This window comes from Oxyura jamaicensis, chromosome 4 (genome assembly GCF_011077185.1).
Source record: "Oxyura jamaicensis isolate SHBP4307 breed ruddy duck chromosome 4, BPBGC_Ojam_1.0, whole genome shotgun sequence".
NCBI lineage: Eukaryota > Metazoa > Chordata > Aves > Anseriformes > Anatidae > Oxyura > Oxyura jamaicensis.
This window is the reverse complement of record NC_048896.1, coordinates 71,733,072-71,751,818: the sequence shown is the minus strand read 5'-3', so window position 1 is coordinate 71,751,818 and position 18,747 is coordinate 71,733,072. Positions and strand designations below refer to the sequence as shown.

At 43.0% G+C, this 18,747-nt stretch overlaps 1 protein-coding gene across 7 annotated transcripts in view; it reads left to right on the top strand.

The window, feature by feature from the left end:
• The window catches only part of LIMCH1 (LIM and calponin homology domains 1), a 173,805-nt gene that overhangs the window by 134,514 nt on the left and 20,544 nt on the right, over positions 1 to 18,747 (top strand). For all 7 annotated transcript variants that reach the window (XM_035326214.1, XM_035326209.1, XM_035326208.1 and 4 more), the window contains 6 exons: positions 297 to 423; positions 3,111 to 3,265; positions 3,450 to 3,852; positions 7,137 to 7,358; positions 15,958 to 16,051; positions 18,018 to 18,190. In XM_035326214.1, the coding sequence (XP_035182105.1) occupies positions 297 to 423; positions 3,111 to 3,265; positions 3,450 to 3,852; positions 7,137 to 7,358; positions 15,958 to 16,051; positions 18,018 to 18,190 (1,174 nt within the window). The remainder of the gene's footprint in view (positions 1 to 296; positions 424 to 3,110; positions 3,266 to 3,449; positions 3,853 to 7,136; positions 7,359 to 15,957; positions 16,052 to 18,017; positions 18,191 to 18,747) is intronic.

The following is an 18,747-nucleotide window of genomic DNA, read 5'->3' as shown; positions in this document are numbered from 1 at the left end:
TTTTAACAGCTACCGATGGAGTGTTATTGTTAGTATCGCTTCTTAGTGAGAAATAAAGGTGCTGCTGGCTAACGAAAACAAGAGAAAATTGAGGAGTACAGTGCCTGAAGTGCTGCGTGGAAGTCATATGGCTGCTGACTGGTCCTTCTAGGGGACTGCTGCTTCTGGGAGCTTTGTAACGGTGCGGGTGTCTGATTCTGCTGTAGCACCCTCATGTGGCTTTAACTCTTAACAAAGCCGAGGGAACATGAGCTTTCAAATAACACTGCCCTTCGTATTATTCCCCCATCGTTTAGGAGCGTGAGCATGTTTGACATGAGGTGTGAAGAAGAAGCTGTGTCTCAGCCTCACAGCAAAGCTCGCCATGAAAAACTGCAGAACATACACAACCAGCTGAAAGAGGACGAGACCAGATGGCAAGATGTGAGTGTACAACATTGTCTGCAACCCTGGCGCTGAAGCCTGCTAGCTGGGCAAAAAAAAAGCAAAACCTGCTAAATTTACAGTTGCTCTGCACTAAAAACAAACAGGAGCTTTTTCTTTAGTTTTTCAATAGGTTGTTGCTTAAAAGCATAGAAGGTCATAATTGGGTGTACTTTACACAACACACAGGTGCACTCGGTATTTTGCTTTTGTATAAAATTTAATTAAACTATAGGTAAAAATGGAAGCAGGACAGCTTCTATTCACTGATTTCTCTAATTTTCTAATTAGTAAATGCCCAAAGTGACAAAATATAAGACTAAGTAGGATGATAAATATATAGATTGGACTTGACTTCAGTTTTGAATAGATTTGACTTCAAATTTGAATAGATACAGAAAATGTTAACTTTTTCCATCTTATCCAAGTAAACGAATGACCCTTCAAGTTAGATACACCTTGCCTGCATTACAAACGGTTCACAAACCCTCCTTATTCAACATGTTTTTTAAGTTGTCCTGGCCATTTTGCATTATATTCAGCAAATCAATAAGGACAGAAAAACGTTGTCCATGGTTTGCAGGTAGGTTAGTACCAGGAGTTTCAGTATCAGTCTTGTTCATTCCTAAAGACTATTTTTCAATGAGGACTGTCTGAGTTGTGTTATTTTTACATCTCTTGAAGCAGCTAGTACAGTGATTTCCAATTATAAGGACAGCTGCTACAAAACATCTTAGAGACATTTTTATAGAAAATTCAGAAAAAGCCCCCAAAAGAACAGTATGCACAACTAATAAATAACTTTTTGTAGAACAATAAAGGATTTCAACTGAGTGGTCTGTATGTGTGGGAAGCCATAATTTCCCAGCAGAGATAAGAATGAGTCCAAAGGAATTCAAGAGGTTTGAGAACTCTTCGCTGCTGAATGGAAAATCCTCTGAGCTAAAGTGTGCAAGTTTTCCAGGCCCTCAGCACCTTATACACCAAGCTAAAAGTTCTGAAGAGCTACTAAAAATTCCCGTACTGGAATGTCCTTGGCATTCAGAGGGCTTTGTAGAGACGACACCACATTCATGTCTCATATTCGTTATATGCCCATGCTGTAAATTTGCCAACAATTAACAGTTTCATAGCTTGTTTTATTATTATTGTTTTTCTAAAGCAGCAGAGCTGGAAAAGATAAACATGTCTGGTTTTTAATTGCAAAAAGAGGAGGAGGGCTTACGTTATGAAATTTGCTAATGAAAAACTAATTTCCAAACAATAGGCAATAGTGGGAGTAGCTGAATAAAGAAATGCTTTTGTACTTCAATGAGAATAATTAGTAACTGAAGAAAATGAAAGGCCATGTTTCAAGAAGGGGATTATGGACTGATATATGTAGGTCATGAGAAGAAATACTTTAATGAGCATTCCCTTGAGTGTAACGTCAATAATTTGTGGTTTTAAGCTAAATTAAAAGTGACAAGGTTTGTTCCTGGTTTTAATAAAATACGTTGTGCTTGCAGTACCTTCTGCTGTTTACCAATAAAAATGCAATTAAAATATTTGGAAAACCATGTAATTAATGAAATAGCCTTTGAATTAAAGATGTGTACAGAATCTCTGTTTTTTATTAAAACCAGAATTTGTTAGAGCGTGTGAAATACTGTCTGTATCCTAATCTCCTAATGTTGTAAAGTTAATGACAAACATATCCCTACAGTTTCCTATGAAGTTATTTTTATTTGCAAAAGTTCTTCAGAGGGTATTTTTACATGTAAAATTTTGTTCCTTTCCTGGTTGGCTGCAGAGAAATTTTACAACTTAGAAACATGTGTTCCCTGTAGTATTTTGCTATGAAACAAATTTTGTCTTTCTACCCTCCAGTATTTGTGAATTCATAACCCATGTCCTGCAAGATGCAGGACATGGGTGCCCGTAGCAAGTATCCCCCGTGGCTTTCTGTGTTTTATTATCAAGCTGGTTTCACATGAAAAGTGAACCAGAATCACTGGGTCCTCTGGACAATTTTGGACAGGCAGCTTCCAAATAGAATAAGATTATTACTTCAACAAGAATGTGTGTACATAGCTGGATACAAACCACAGTCTTACTTCTCTCTCGTATCTCAAGCCAACCAAGTGCAAGCAGCACAATAACCTGTTGCTGAAATCTGGGCCCATGAGGAAGAGTTTAAGTTTGGATTCTGCACTGCATTTTCCTGGCTGCATAGTCGCAGGTCTCGTGTGCTTGCATGTAGTTGGCTGATAGCACAGGCAACATCTGTGATTTTCAGATCTCACAGACAGTGTACTAGTGGAGTTGTACTTCATGGTGAAGTGATGTCCCTTCCACTCGTGGCCCTTCAGTGGCCACATTTCCTAGTGTTATTACCAAGCATGCGTCTGCAACACTACCAAGCCCCCGCCCCCCCCCCCAAAAAAAAAAAAAAAAAGGCCAAAGCACCAGTAAAAATACATTACGAAGTTCTGACTGCATCCTGCTATTAGGAATAGTAGAGCAACATCATTCTATGGCATCATCTTTTCTTTTTAAAGTAAACACCGCTGCCTGCAGGTAATGAGAGCCTGGTCCACAGCCAGGAGCAGGCGTTGCAGAGCTTTGCTGACTGGGCTCATTGATTTCTTATGGCCAATTTTTAGTTGTTTGCAACTCTGCATTCAGCTGCCTTCCTTCTCTTGCAGGACCTGGCTCGGTGGAAGAGTCGTCGAAGGAGTGCTTCCCAGGATTTAATAAAAAAAGAAGCTGAGAGAAAGAAAATGGAAAGGTTATTGTCTGGAGACGGATCAAATGAGCGCAGAAAAAGCATCAAAACCTACCGAGAAATTGTGGAAGAGAAGTACGTTTTTTTTACTGAAGTACAGTGGCATGTCTGAAAATGTGGTGTGCTTCGTCGGTGGGCAGCCAGGCCTGCAGGACTACAGTGGGGGAGAGAGAAGGATATTGATGGAGCAGAGGAAACAGGAATGATTTGCAGTGTTAATTTTAATGTGATGGTTTTCCTTGTATTGTCTCCCATGCAGAGAGAGAAGAGAGCGGGAGCTTCATGAGGCGTACAAGAACGCAAAGTCCCAGGAGGAGGCTGAGAGCATCCTCCAGCAGTACATCGAAAGGTTCACCATTAGTGAAGCTGTCCTCGAGCGTCTGCAGATGCCAAAAATTCTGGAAAGAAGTCATTCAGTGGAGCCAGATTCCCCACTGAAAGACCCAAATCCTCTGAGATACTTAAGGCAACAGTCGCTGCCGGCTCCAAAATTCACTGCCACCATTGAAGCAACCATTGTTCCCACCACTGAGTTAGAGCCCAGCGGTTCAACGGGCCGCACATCTCCCAGCAAAAGTGTTGTCTCCAAGGCTGTGCCTATGCTGACACCCAAGCCTTACTCTCAACCCAAAAATACACAGGAAGTTTTAAAGAACTTTAAGGTAAGATATGTTGCACTCCTCGAAGTCAATTAGGAGGCAAAAAAGTCCTGACTAAATCAGCTCAATGTGTAAATGTTTAATGCAATTTAAGTAAAAAAATCGTAGTGACATTCTGATGTTATAAAATTCAGCTTCATGCGCTGTGCTTTCCAGGCTAGTGGTCTTTTCTTGGTTACCAGCCTTTTAAGAAACTTCACCTGTTCAGACTAGAGTATTTGTGCTGGTCATTTTCCATCAGGCTAAATTTGTTTGGGGGAAAAAGAGAGAAAGGGGGGCCTCTAGGATAAAAGCAAGGCATCTGGGGAGAAAGAGGTTAGGAAAGAATGTGTTGTCGTGTTTTTTGTTTGTTTGCATTTTTAATAAAAGGGCAGGGGTGGGGTCCTTGGAGGCCTTGATGTTTGGAGCAATACCTGAACTGGCTTTTGTGTCAAAGATCTGATTTTGCCACACCCAGACAAGTCTGTCCCAATCAGCCAAGTCACAAGCCTTTGAAACATTGCAGCGTGCATGTGTTTCAGAGAGTCACTACTCCTTCAGAGTTAAGAACCAGCTTGCCCAGAGATGCTCGCTGTCCTAAACGTGCTTCTCACCGGGGATTAATGGGGAAAGCTGCTTCACTGGAGTAAAGAAGGAATAGAGGGTGCCCATGTACATCAAGGAAAAACAGATTGGTACTGGGGCAGTGGTGTCACTGGGAACTGCTGGTGAGAGAGGTGGGGTGGCTGCATTAGATTGCAAGAACTGGAGAAAGATTATGGGAATAAAAGAAGAGAACTTGGACAACAGTGGGGCTGCCTTGAATGAGGACCCAACTATGAGCTTTGGAGTGTTGGCAGGGATGGTTCAGAGAAGAGACTGAAACTAGGATATAAAACCCGGGGAGTATATCCTTGGACTGGGTGGATATGGAGAATGGGAGTAGGATTCCCATTCCCTTTCCCATTTTTTTATCACAGGACCAAGACCTGTATGTATCACATTTAGGTTAATCCATACATAGTTCACATATACAGGGAGAAACTAACACATGGATGCTTCTCCACCCTAACCACCACTGAAAGTCTGTCTAGATCTTGATGTGAAAGAGTGAGATTTGTCTTAGTAAGACCCATTCCCTAGATGATGTAGCTGTAGCATTATTTTGCCCTGAAACACCAGTCTGTCGATGATTCTCGGCTCCAGTGACAATGTGCTGACTTGCTCCAGATCAGGAGAGGAGTATGTTTGTTTAACTCTGCAGCTGGGGCATCTGTCCTGATCATTCAAACATTTGGTTTTCCTCCCTAATATAAATAGAGAAATGTCTTAGTCTAAACAGAGACATTAAAATGGATGGTGTGGCCTGCCAGTGTTTTTCTGGCTTTTATATTTCTGAGGTCTTTCATGACCTACCTCTCTAGCAGATAATCCAGCACACAGTCCCAGAAGACTTGGGGCTCAGTGTCTGCCCACACTTGCAGTTGGAAATAAACCAAGTATTGTGCAGCGTGGCTGAAGGCGGTGAGGAAAAGGAGGGAACTTTCCATCTGAAAAGCAGTCAGAACGGGTGAAAAGTAGTCAGAATGGGTGCAGAGCCCGGCTGGTTCTCCCTGCCTGGGGCTGATTGTGTGAGGTGCTAGCTGCCCTCACCTCCCTGCCCTCCTGTCAGAGCTGGGGATGCTCAGTGCCCTGGAGATGGCCTCTCAGTTACTCATCCTCAGATGAAGAACAGATCTCTGGACGTATACAAGACATTAACGGGAGGAGTTTGCCCTTTGCACAGCATCAATTGCATATACTAAGTTGGAGTGCTGCTTTTGAGGTATCTAAGCTGTTTACTCAATAAGCAGAGTATTGGAGGTAAGTGAATAAGGAACAGAGGAGCAGGGCAGGGAGGATGAACTGGCAAGAACTTCTCTTAAGCTGTGTTTCAGTTTGGTAAAGCAGTTTTGACACTTGTTGCATCCTTTCTCAATAGCAGTGAAGTAAGCCAAAAGTTCCCACAGAAAGCCAGACCTTTGAGCTTGTTTTTACATGTTTTTTGTTTATGCAGTACCTGTGGAGAGCCCTGACATGACTCATCACCATATATATCCCGATGGCTTCTCTAAAAAATCACTGTTCTCTACTGTTACTCCCCCAAAGTCCAATCAGTGGCAGAGCAGAGTTTCTCTGTACTTTCTCCATCACCTTCTTGTTGTCTCCTGCGATGATCCTTTTGCAAGGAAGGATCTCCGTGAAGAGTAGCAAAGCTCTTCTCCAAAGCTCAGCCCTGCTGACAACCCCATAAAGCTTTCTGCTGTAGCTAGGCAGGAGCAGCGTGGTGTTACAGATACCTTGTGCTCTTCTGGTCCCTCTGTGGATCCCAGCTGGGCTCTTACTGTGAATGTCACCTGAGTTTTTTGGAGCGAGATTTTGTCTATGCCGGGACTCTGGACTTCTACAAACAGCCCGCCAAACTGAAGGAACTTTCTAAGTGCCACGTCCATCCAAAGCATATTGATGAAGTATTAAAGTCCTGAGAGAAAGCTGTATCAGTGCAAAGGAAGAAGCTAGAGCTTATTTTGTATTTTCTTCCTTGCTTAGGAGTTCCTCAGGGGGAATATAGGGCCTCCAAGGAGCGGGCTTAACCTTGAGAACAAAGTAGATGAAAAACTTCTGCTCTCTCATTCCCATGGTGGCTGCATAAAATCATTTTCTGGGAAAGCGGCTATTTATTTTATAACCTCCTGGAGAAGGTGGAATGCCCAGTTTTATTTGTTGGTTCCTCTCTTCCCTGTTACAAAAAGTAAAGAAGCAAATGGATGAATTCTGCTGCTCCTGAGCCTTCAGAGTTCGTTCACCCAGCAGTGCTTCAGAAAGCATGTGCCAGTAATGCTGTGGTGAGCTTGCCAGACTGCACAGCAGCTCGTTGGTGTAACTAGTCCTGGAGAACCAGCTGGCTTCTTGCATGACACGATGCAAAACCCCAAAGTTTCAGTCTTAATATAGCTTAAAGCATTGTTCTTCTTTTAAAATCCACTGTGTGTGTGATGTGCATAAAGGGTACTTGTAAGTTACAGGGAGAGTGAAATGTGGGAAACTGGGAAATCCAGGAATATCCTGAACTTCTGTCTGTATTTTATGAACCCCCCCCTAGAGTGGGGTTTTCTTCCGTCTTGGCCTGTTGAAACGTGTGCTTGGCTCTGTCCTGCACTGATGGTGTAGACTTTGTTAACGATAGTAATGTTGTTTATAAATCCTATTTTTCTAAACTTCTTTGAACGCTAATTTCCTCCATGTATTTATTTAACTGTATTCTGCAGGTAGATGGAAAAGTCAGCGTGAATGGAGAGAATCTCAACGGAGTAGAAGAAAAGGATAAAGAGTGTACAACAGTAATATTTACTCAATCGCCAAGCAGATCTCTGAAATTTGATGGAGTAGCCAGAGGGGACAGGCCCCCAGTAGAGTTGAAGAAGGACCCCACAAGTGTTGAGCTCAGTTTACAGAGGCCTGCCACTCAGAGTGTGCACAAAGAGCCAACAGTAAGAGCAACACGAACAAACCAGCCTTACTTTCTCTGCCAATTTTCTGTCTCGTAATGTATTTAATCACTAACTAATGAAACCCAAGTGGTTATGTTTGTTTTATTTCAAGAGGGTGTGCCCAGACCAGGAAAAAAAAATCCTTTGTAAATTAAAGGCTTCTTCCTTTGGGATGTGGGTAGAGAAATGGGAAGGGAAGGTTCAAAAACTTTTTGCAGCCAACATTTCTTTTTTCTGGATGGCATGCAGCTGATAAGCATGCTTTAAATGTGCTGGGCCAGGGAGAAATTGACTCTGTGTCCCAGCTATTGTGCACGCTTATTCAGCTCTTCTCCTGATGTTAGCTGATTAGATCAGCAACATAATTGGACCGTGTGAGCCATTATAATTAGTCTCAGTTTTCAATTTTCAAATGAGGATGTGGATGTGCTGGCAGTTTGGAGCATTCAGCTTTTATTCCCCTCTCAGAAATATTAGAGAAGGGGATAAGCTATTGAAATACTCCGAGGGGCCAACGTGCTTCTTAACTGCCTTATCAAAGAAACAAATTAATTTTACCTTTTCATCTTTCTCTCCTCCTCCTCCCCAGAGAGAAAGGCACCAAAAAAAAAAACAAAAAAACTGGAGCATATCGCAGCAGGAATCTAGATGCTACAAAACTATCACAAAAGTAGATGCTTAAAAACAAAACAAGAAATAGGACTGGACTGCTAATAAAGCATGTTAGAGGATCGCAGCAAGTGGCAGGACGGGGAGTTCTAGCCATTCCTTTTTGTGTAACAACAAAGAGAATCAGAAATGCGGTGAAACGTGGATTATGATAATTTTTTGCTTTCATCTCAGATTTCTTCCAAGTATCGGCCAGGTGGATAACAGGGAGTGGGCAGGGATCTGTCTCAGGGAGGGATGGTTCATTCATGCCAAAGGGCTTGTGTCTTATCTTACTTCCCTGCTTCATGGCAGTCTTTGGCCACAGACAGATGGGCTTTGAAGTCTACTTGCTGTAGAGGAGCTGGGAGCTGGGATGTGCCCTGAGCACAGACTTGATCTTGTCAGGGGGAACTGGGGTAGAGTCAAGAGTGAATGATTTGCAGGATGGCAGAGCAAAGATTGCTCGCTTCAGAATTAATTGGTTCTAAGGGAGAAGCCAGGTAGGCATTGCATCTGGTCTGGGAGAGCTGGGAAGGGGAATCTTTGGAGGGTAAAGAGGGGCCAGAGCTTGCCATAGATGAGAAACAATCACAATGGTGATCAGAAAATTGGCCAAACATATATATCACTGTCTCCATTTTTAGGAGCTGTGGAAGAGTTGAGACAGAATTCAGCAGCAGCAGCAACTGTTAGGGCTTGGGCTTCTTTGTACCTGTTTGATGCCCTTTCCTTTTCTTTCTATAGTTTTGGTGATGACGTGGCCAGCTGAATTCTAATTTTTCTGCTTTCAGTGTCTTAGCCCTCATGGTGATATTGGCAAACAGGCAGAACTGCTTGAATTCCCAGATTCTTTGCAACTCTGACATTTGCAGAATAACCTCCTGGTTTGTAAACTTGAGTGTGCTTAATGGTGAAGTCATCTGGAGAGAATGAGCACGCACCCCAATGGTGCTATTTCTCCATTCTAACAAAGGATTTTTTATCATTAGCTTCATAGTTTGATCATTAATGTGACTGGGTAGTGCAATTATTATAATTACTCCAGGCACTTCAGCCTCAAATAAAGGTATGTGTGTCAGGCATGTCAAGGGCAGAGCACGGTGAGGAGGTTGCTTTGAGGGAATCTACCATGGGCAAACAAGTGGAATGCACTGAGCATGACAGGGGCAGAGAGAGAGCGATCTGCCTGTGGCTGGAAGCAAATTTGATAGCCTAAGATAAGATTTACTGATTTGTTTCCTTCTAAATGATTGCTTCTCTTTACCCAGATGCTTAGTTTTAATTTTCCAGGCAGTAATTTAGCTATCAAGTGTGCAGGAGTTCATGGATGGGAAGGGCTGAGGTGCCAGTCCACAGAGATGGAGCGTGGAACTGACACTTGGCTTCCTCACTTGTGTGGGGGCACAGGCTGGCCCTGCCAGGCATCTCAATATAGATGCCATCAGTCTGGGGCCAGCTTACCTGCTGGAATCAGGCAGCTACCTGGAGTCACTTCACTCAGCCTTCTCCCTGTCCCTGTTTTACTTTGGTTTGTGAACAACTGATACAGCAATGTCAGCCAGCTTCTGCGGTCTGGAGTGTTGAACTCATCTCAGAAGATACAGCCCCTCCTAGGAAGGCTGGGAATCCAAGCGTGGAAAGAAAAGAGCCATCTGGGCTTGTCGCACTCCTCATAAAACACCTTCCTGGAAGTAAGAAAACCTCTGAAGCTGCCACTTTTATCACCTCCAGCTGGGAGAAACCTGTGCAAGACTGAAGTACAGACTGTCTTCTAGCTAGTGGTGATGTTGATATGATCCTTCATGAGGCAACAGCTCAGTTGGCCACTGTGTCTTTTTATGAGACGAGTGTGGCATTATTCACAAGAAAAGTTTTTCTTTGTAGGGGCTTGATGAAGCATGTGTCTAGTTTGACCCACTCAGAAAGTTTCTGTCTGATGTTTAACCCTACTGAACTTTTAGGAGGAGAAAACGGAAACAGGTATAGGAAGCAGACAAGATGAAGAAGCAGAGCTGTCTGAAGTGGAAGAAGCAACTACATTTCTGCTAAGAAAAAAAAAAAATACAAATAGATGCAATTGAGCATGTTTTCAATGCCTTTTCTAAGCCTGCTTTCACTGCCATTATTTGTACGCTTTCCTTTATTGATATAGTTTAGAGACTTGTTAGCTATGTCCTTCCCTGGCTTGGAATAAGATTCACAGGCACTAGTTCCTCTGTCTATTGAGAGATGCTCTTTCTAGTTGTTTTTTTTGTTTTGTTTTGTTTTTTCCTCTAGTTGCTCCGAGCTTAGTTTTCTTTTTGTACTTTGTTCGCTCACTTTTGCCCAGACTCTTGCTGTGAGAGTGCATATTCCTTTTCATATAGATGTTACCTTTGGCCCTCCCGTCCTCCTCATCTGATTCTCTTCCTGTTCTTTGCGTGCCCCTTCCTCCTCCATCCCTCTCACGGCTGCTTCCCTGCTGTTTCAGTTCAGTTGTCAAATTCACCGCTCCTGTCTTCTCTCTGCCTGGCAGCCTTCCCTTTGAAGCTCTGTAGCCCTGCTCTAAATCTGTCCGGCTGGCCTCAGGCGTTGTCTGCAATACGGGAAGATGCTGTGCAGCTGTACTTGAACAGCTCTCTTGGCCTGAATTTTGGAAAAAAGTTTAATCAAGTTGTACCACTTGAAATGGTAGTATGATTTTTTGGGAGCTAGAGAAATAATTTTTATGGGTGTACCCCATGCCTCAGTGTAGGCTGTCTTTCTGACAGAGAAGAACCCCACAAACATGTGAACCCTGTAATGACTGGTGACCAGAGACTGACTGGCAAATATATGTAAGTCCTGTCTGAATGCACTATGAAATGGGATGCAAAAAGCTGCAGCGGGTGGGGTAAAGAAGAATATTTTCCAAAAACTGGGCTTGTGTCTGTATTGTACATACAAAGTACTTAGATTTTGTGGGGATTTTACAGGAGACATACCTTTATTCAAAGTAGCTATATTTTGCCTCTCATCCAAGGCTGACTTTGCTAGGAGGGGTAAATTTGGCCTATAGGTAGGATGGAAGCATCCCACTGGTGTGTGTGGAGCAATGTGCAGCTAAGAGAGGTGGCAGGTAAAGCACACCTCCCCTTTTTTTTTTTTTTTTTTTTTTTTTTAATGCAAAAACTGGGGCAAAGGCCCAAAGACTGACATGCTCAAAATCCTCTGATCTATCAGTGGCAATGCCAGCAACAACGTGAGAATCATCTCCTCACTTCAGTCCTGCCTTTCAGCCATTAGGCTGTGTTTTCTTTCCATTATACACAGCAGTTATGCACATTACAAATACCGAGAAGTTGTATCCTCTTACTCTTTGAATTAGAAGTTGGCAAAATAAATGTTTTGTTTTAAAACAACATTTGTGCAGATTGTAGTGCAGGGGGATTAATTTGTCAGTGTGTAACACCACTTTATTTTAACTAATCTTTGTATGACCATTTAGAAATTACTGGCTTGTTATAGTTCTAATTATAGCTTTGCTCTGATCAACCAAAAAATAAATAAATGTAGACAGCAACTTTAAAAAGATCAGGGTGGGGAGATTTGGGCTTTCTTTTAATTTTTAGTTAGCCAGCTTAAACTTGTCCGTTTCTACTCACTGCATGCTTGGCACAAAATAAACTTTTTTTTCTATATCCAAGTAACACTCTCCTTCATCTTCAAAAATCCACTGATTGAGCTGAGATTAAAGTATAAGCTTTCTTGTGGTTGGGGATTGTTGGCCAAACTACAAGCGAGCAGGGCTGAAATCCTGATTTGTACATATCTGGTAAGACAAGTCTTTGTTCTTTGATTCATTACAAGAAACACTTGCAGAGTAAGGTATATATATTCCAGATTGACAGCTTTTCCTTAACCATACATGGGAAGATGCATGGCGGGCTGGACTACCTGAAGGGAAAAAGGGTTAGGGTGAGAAATAAGAACAACAAAACTTCAAAGCGGGTAGAACAGAATTCTGCATGGGATGTGGTTATGAATTTAGCATCCACGTCTCCCATCATGCTGACCACCATCTGATTTCAGTGTCTGCAAGTGATGGGAGACTATTTTTTGCCCATTTGAGCAGTAATAACGAGCAAAAAATGACTCTAACAAGAATACTTAACACTATTTCTTGCAGCACTTTGAAGGCTTCTCTGTCAATTACTGATCCACCCTGGTCTTTGGCTGTAATAGCTGATTTGATTATAGCATTATCTAGCTGCCAGTAAAAGGGGCATGTGATTTAATATGTCAGAGCATTGTCTGGCTGCAGCACTGCACTGCCATAGCATGCAAGGCACTCACCTGGAGCAGCCCAAGGTCATTTCAGCATTACCACTCGCGACAGAATAAGCTAGCTTCAATTAGTAAATCATTGTATGACATTTTAAAGTCTTGAAGTATAACCTGGAAAATGCTGATACATATACAATTTCCATCATAGAAGTTTAAAAGATGCAACAGGTAATTTGTAAATGTGGCTATTGATACTGCAACCAATTTCATTCCTGAGTGACTTTACAGAATTCACACTGTAGTTCTCACGTGATTCTTCCAGCTCTCTGCAATCTTGCTGGTTCCAGACAGCTTGTTTTGTCATGTTTTCCTAGAAAATACAGTATTACCATTTTATGTGATTTTGTGTACAAGTAGTGTTAACTGACCTGCAGTTTGATTTAATTTACATTAAGGGCTAATAAAGTTCTGCTGTAACTTCCTTTGGAGTTTGAATTCTTGTAGCAGTTGTGAAGTTCAGTGTTTTGGGAGTTCCTAGTTAGTGTGTTTTTAGGGTATTGTAAGAAAGGTTCTTCCACAGCAGTAGGCAGTGGGGCTGTTTCTGGCTTGTGTGGTCAGAGTTCAAGGAATACCTGGATTGATATGATTCTGTGATTCTGTGATATCCCACTTCATGGGATAAAAATCCCATCGGCCACAAACTGAACTGATTTATTGTCATGCCAAAGAAGAGGTTGATATAGTGATACAAGAGCTTCCCTCTTAGGCACCCGCAGCAGAGGCAGTGATGCCTCTTCCCACATGAATGCCTGTGGTGTGGATATGCATCACGGGTCCTTCATCCCAAAGTCTCAGATCTGCTCTGAAATGCCCAAGAAACATTACTCACTAAGTTGTTTTTCGGTGCCCATGTCAAAATACGATCTTCCCAAGTGCAATTAAATGTTTTTATGGCTTTTTTATATTCAGTGGTAACATTATGCTTTGATTACAAAATATTTATGAAATGCAAGTGATAGTCCATGGTAGAAAAGGCATTTTATCGGCTCTATCAGTACATTAATTTTTTAAAATGTATCATATACCTGTGGATAAAATACTAGATAGTATTACATTACTTGGTATTACAAAGAGAATTAGATACACTGGGAATGGGAGTTCCCCAGTGAAGTTCACTTAATCTTTTTTTGTAAATTACTTACTAATCAGTTTTATATTTTTAGCTTTATCTTGCTAACATTTAATTGCTCAGCAGAGGGAGGAGAAAGAGTCAAATCTCATGAGCAGGAGCAGGGCTTCTGCAGTATGTCATTTCCAAAATCAATTTTCATGCAACAAGCGGTAGCTCTTCCTTTTTATTTTTATTTTTTTATTATTATTATTTTATTTTTTTTTACTCCTCTTTAAAAGAATTTCTATAAATAACATCTGTATCTATAACTAGCTCAACCTCCATACTGGATATTAAGATCATGGTTAGATTTAGTTGAGATTTCACTCATGCAGGATAGCAGCATGGCACAGTACCTTGTGTATGTTCCTGAGGTAACTAGAACTGGAGGAGACAATGTTGCATTAGCTCCATGTGCTTGCTGTGACTTTTAATTTTTCAGTTTCAGCACTTGCTTTTTGAGAGTGGACGGTGAGTTCCATTGGTTTACATAATAATAATCTAAATAATAATAATTGAAACATGAAACAATTTCATTGGAATGCTTGTGCTTTGGGACGATGAATAGAGCTGTCAGGTAGGTGTATTTTGCCTTTCCAGTGAAAATGTACTTTGTAGAGGGCAAACAGTGAGCTTTTGGTAATAGCTATTTGTTTAGTTTTAATGGAGGAGTGCAGGTTGTTGAATCACAGAATAATTCAGGTTGTAGGTCTCCAGCAGGGTCTTCTGCTCAAAGCAGGATCAGGAATGGGAGCAGACCAGGTTGCTAAGGCTCATTTGAGTCTTGAAAACCTCCAAGGATGGAGATGGCAGCCTGTTACACTGCCTGGTTGTCCTCATGAAGAAATACTTATTTCTGCATCAAACAAAGCTGGAGTGAACAGATTTCCTGTCAGGAACCAGAATTGAGGCTGAAGGACAGATCTTCTTTAGCTGCGGTATTTTTCTGCTGGGGTAGAGGAAGGGGCAGAAGCTCTCACTGAAACACAGGCTGGCATCAAGGTGAGCTGGGGAAGGGCGAGGTGGGCTATACAGAAGAAGAGAGCAGAATGGCAAGGAGCAAACCTATTGCATTTGTCTGTGTTTGCCAACAGCACCTTCCCTGAAGCAGAGGACTTGGGTGGGCAGAGGTGAGGGTGCGGAGAAGGCACCAGGTGGTGAGGAGACAGCCCTGCCCGGGGCAGCCATCCCCAGCAGGTGCCACAGGAGATACACTGCCACTTCCAGCCTCTCACCACTGTCATTTGGTGCCTGTCATGCTTCCCAACACAGTCCTGGCCACGGCCCCACACCAGGACTGGTCTCAGGGAGTTGTCCCAGACATGTTCCCTGCCCCTTGCCACAGCACGCTTCCCTCCAGAGAGGAGGAGAGACACAGGGATTCTCTCCCATTGCTGACAGCAAACCTCTTTGAAGTCAAAGTGTGCCCACAAGGTGCCTGCTGGCACTGCCATCCTGCTGGCACTGCCACCAGACGTCCTGGTGACACCGCTGGGGGAGCCCAGGCCTGCTGCCCGTGGGGCCTGCGTGGATGAGCGGCCGTAGGCGCATGGCCGTCTGTGGGGAGGGCAGGCAGCGCCTGCGCAGAGGGCGGAGGTGTGAACCCTGCCCCCAGAAAAGAGGAAATTTCGGCACATTTCCTCTCTTGCAGCTGCTAATAAGATTAAGGGACAGGAAAGGGAGTCTACAAAGATCGCTTCTGAAATGCACTGCTTTTCGTTTCTAAAAGTAGTCTGCTTCTTTTTTTTTCTTCCTCTGCTGGATGCGCCATCTTCTAGCTCTCTAATGTGCTAGAGGCGCCGTACGGTAGCTGATTGATTTGCTGCATTTTTATTTTTTTTCCTGATTTGCCTACTGGGAAAGCAGATGTAAAGGTGAAGCTGCTGAATAAATCAGCTGAAATGCTACTGTTGTTTTGATGGTGTGGTTTAGCTCTGCAACAGGCTTGTCCTGGGTCAGGAAGCTGGCTTTTCAAAATGATTTGGATTATTGGCTTGATACGGTCTCACCATTTTTTTTTCCAGTCCTTTCCCAGTAACATTTCAAGTATTTCATTACCTTTATTACCAGCTCTGCCTTTTCCCTTCAGATAACTGATTGTTTAGACAACCGTGAAATAAAGGAAGTATTTAATTACTTTGCCACTTTTAAAGCCCTCGAATGTGCTGGGTATTCACCGATGCATACGTTTTTGTGTTATTCTGGAAGAGAAAACCAGGGGTGAAATGTATGCTTATCTCCAGCTAACACAATTCAAGATATCCTACAATTTTAAAAGCTTGCATGAGCTACTCCAAAGCAACTGCATAATGGCTGCTTGCTGAACGTTTAGAAAAGGAGATTAAAGCCCAGTGACTCGATGCCAGAGCAGCACATACTGCTCAGAGACTCGCTCCCCCCGGTGCTCAGCTCCCTGCGGAGCTCTAAAACCACTTGATCCCAACACATTACGAAGCAGCAGCGAGCGCTGCCCTACGGAATTAACCCATACTTTTATTTCCAATGCACTCACTGCGTTTCCATCCTCTGCAGGCCTCCCCGGGGGAAGCGGATCCAGCAGCCAGCCAGCAGACCGAGGGCAGCCCCGGCGGAGCAGGACCCGGGAGCCCTTCGGGCACATCCCCAGGTGGGTGGCTGCTGCCCCGACCCCCTCCCTGGCCCACCACGGGTCTGGGCTCGATGCCCACCCTGCAGCAGCTGCAGCCCAGTAAGCGCATCTGCAGCGGCACCAAGAGGGTTTATTAGACAGCGCAGAAGGTGGCAGAAATGACATTCATGGCTGCACGCTGCTCCAGGTGCAAGGTGACTGTGTTGTGCACTGCCTTGATTTTCTGCTTTAAAGGCTTTATGCACAATCCCTAATCTGGGGAAATTAATTTACTCATAAAAATTGAAACTGCTATCCTCTGAATAGCGTTTCTGAAATATTACCTTTGAGCGTGCATTTTATCTACTGCCTGCTATCATACTAAGCTCATGGTCTTTTTCTGTTCGTTTTTTGAAATGGCTCTATCAAAGTTCAGCTTGGAACAGGTAAGTAAAAGGGACTGTCTACAGTAGGTATTTAAAGGAAATCTCTGCCTGTAATTGGTATATAAATATGCTGCTCCAATTTGCTGAGGATAAATGTGACTTAAGTAATTGTGGTTGCCTCTCAAACATCAATGGAGTACCATGCTCCAAGATTAGAAGCACATCCAGACTCTTCTTGATGTGCTGCACAGCTATGACGCACATGTACTGCTAGTGACAGCTCATCAGCTGGCTTAATTACTTTGTCTTGTAGTTAGAAATAGGCCAGACTTTCAGGTAGAAAAAATCATTGCATAGCAGCACAGAGTGTAACAATCTGGGATTGCAGCTGGCAAGTAATGTAGAATTTGCAGGTGTGGAATGAATCAACCAAATTCTCAAGTCAGCAGTGAGGAGCTCCACACCTGTGAGAAATGCTAAACGTTAAGTATTGGTAGCAAAGGTTAATATGGTCTGCCAAAGAAAGCTGGGAGAACACCTTGCAAAAGCTGAAATGGTAAAAGAACGTGGGTATTCACTGTATCTGCTCTGGAGTGATAGATGTAGTCCAAGCTGTGTGACAGACAACCTCGTCTGCTGTTCAGTACAAGCCAGATACTTCCATGCTGTGACCCCTAAGCCACTAATGGTGTGGGAACTTCTCCAAAGTGGTGTGCATCTGCCTGGCAGCAGGAACAGCTCTTGTCTCTGCTGGTGTGGGCATTCTTAGTGCAGCCTTGGGGTGCCTCCCTTCCTTAGCTCCCTCTCCTAGCCTGTCAAAGAGGTACCTGTTGGAGAGGGAACAGGATCAGAAGCTGAGATTGTGTTCCAGGATGTTTAAGAGACATCTGTGTGTGTGTGCACTGCTTGGGATGCTGGAAACTGCTCCACTTCCGATGGTGGTACCAGCTGGCAGTCATTAGGCTTTCACAGTCCTCAGCTGTGGGCCCATGTGCTCCTGGTCCCTTGTCCTTGTAAACCAGCATCAACTTTTTTTTTTTTTTTTTTTTTTTAATGTGTGTGTTGTGGATTTGCTTTTTTTTCTTTTTTTTTAAGAACTGAATGCTAACCTGCTTATTCCAGTCTGAGGCTTCCTTTTACCACAATTTATTTGCTTTCTGATGCTTGACTGACCTGATTCAGTGGAAACAGCCAAGCTGGCATATTTTCCAGTGCTGACAGTGAGACCACGTTAACTGTAGTAGAGCAGCTTGTACAGGTAGCACCTTAGAATAGGATTCATCACACAGCTCCAGGAATGCACACTACAGAGATCTATACCTCAGTAGGTGTGTTATAGGTTACAGATCATTTCAGACAAGAAATGTTTCTGAAATAGTTTGGGTGATCCTTCCCAAAGAAGTGCCTCTCTGCTTTTGTTAACCATGAAGGGTGTCTCATGGTGACCAACTCAAATGTCAACATCTATGTTTTATCAGGTGAAATTCGTCTTTCAAGTTTTGTCTTTTCTGAGAGATTAATTTTGCCAGTGTTGAAGATAGAAGATATGAAATAGGTCTACATTGTATTTGAAAAAATACCTTAATCTTGTGACATTCTCTCTTGTATGTGTGGATTAGGTTCAGATCAAAAGCAATTCAAGTCAACTGCAGCTTGTGCCAGCCCTGTTGTGAAGAGCCTAGAATTTCCTCCTAGTCCTGTCCCTTCCAAGGACGCTGCTCCAAGTGAGAAAGATGTGAAAAAACCTGAAATGGAGCAGCAGAAGGAAGCAGTGCTCCCTGCTACGCAGGAGGTATGTAAGGGCAAGAAAGAAAGGGAATGGAAAATGAAACAAATAAGAAGACCTCACAAGGAAATGGATATGGTGCAAATAGTTGGTTGGTATTTTCTCTCTGTATATGTCACATCAGGATTTAATTCAAAATATGTCAGGGAATGACCCTGAAAGAAGTTTTCTCTGCCAGATCCAATGATTAAAAGAGAGTTCCTCCTCCAAAGCAACTCCACACTGTCTGCTTGGAGTGTTTGCATCTGTATACTGGCTAGAGCAGAAGAGAACTCAACCTGCAAAGCCCAATCCCTCTACACATTGGGAGAGCAGAATATCCAGAAGGTGTAGACAGTGGATCTTGTGTGTGTGACAGGGATAGCAAATGGCCATCACCATACTGCTGTCGGGTACAGTAGATGTTGGTCCTGGGTTAGGATGAGCTTTGGTGTGCAGAGTATCAAGAACAAAAAACTGATGGTTATTTCCAGGACTTCAATATTGCAGGTCCGTGTTGTAATTCTGGAGATAGAGGCTTATTAAACTTTGATAATATTGTTTCAGAAATTAAAGAGAAAGGG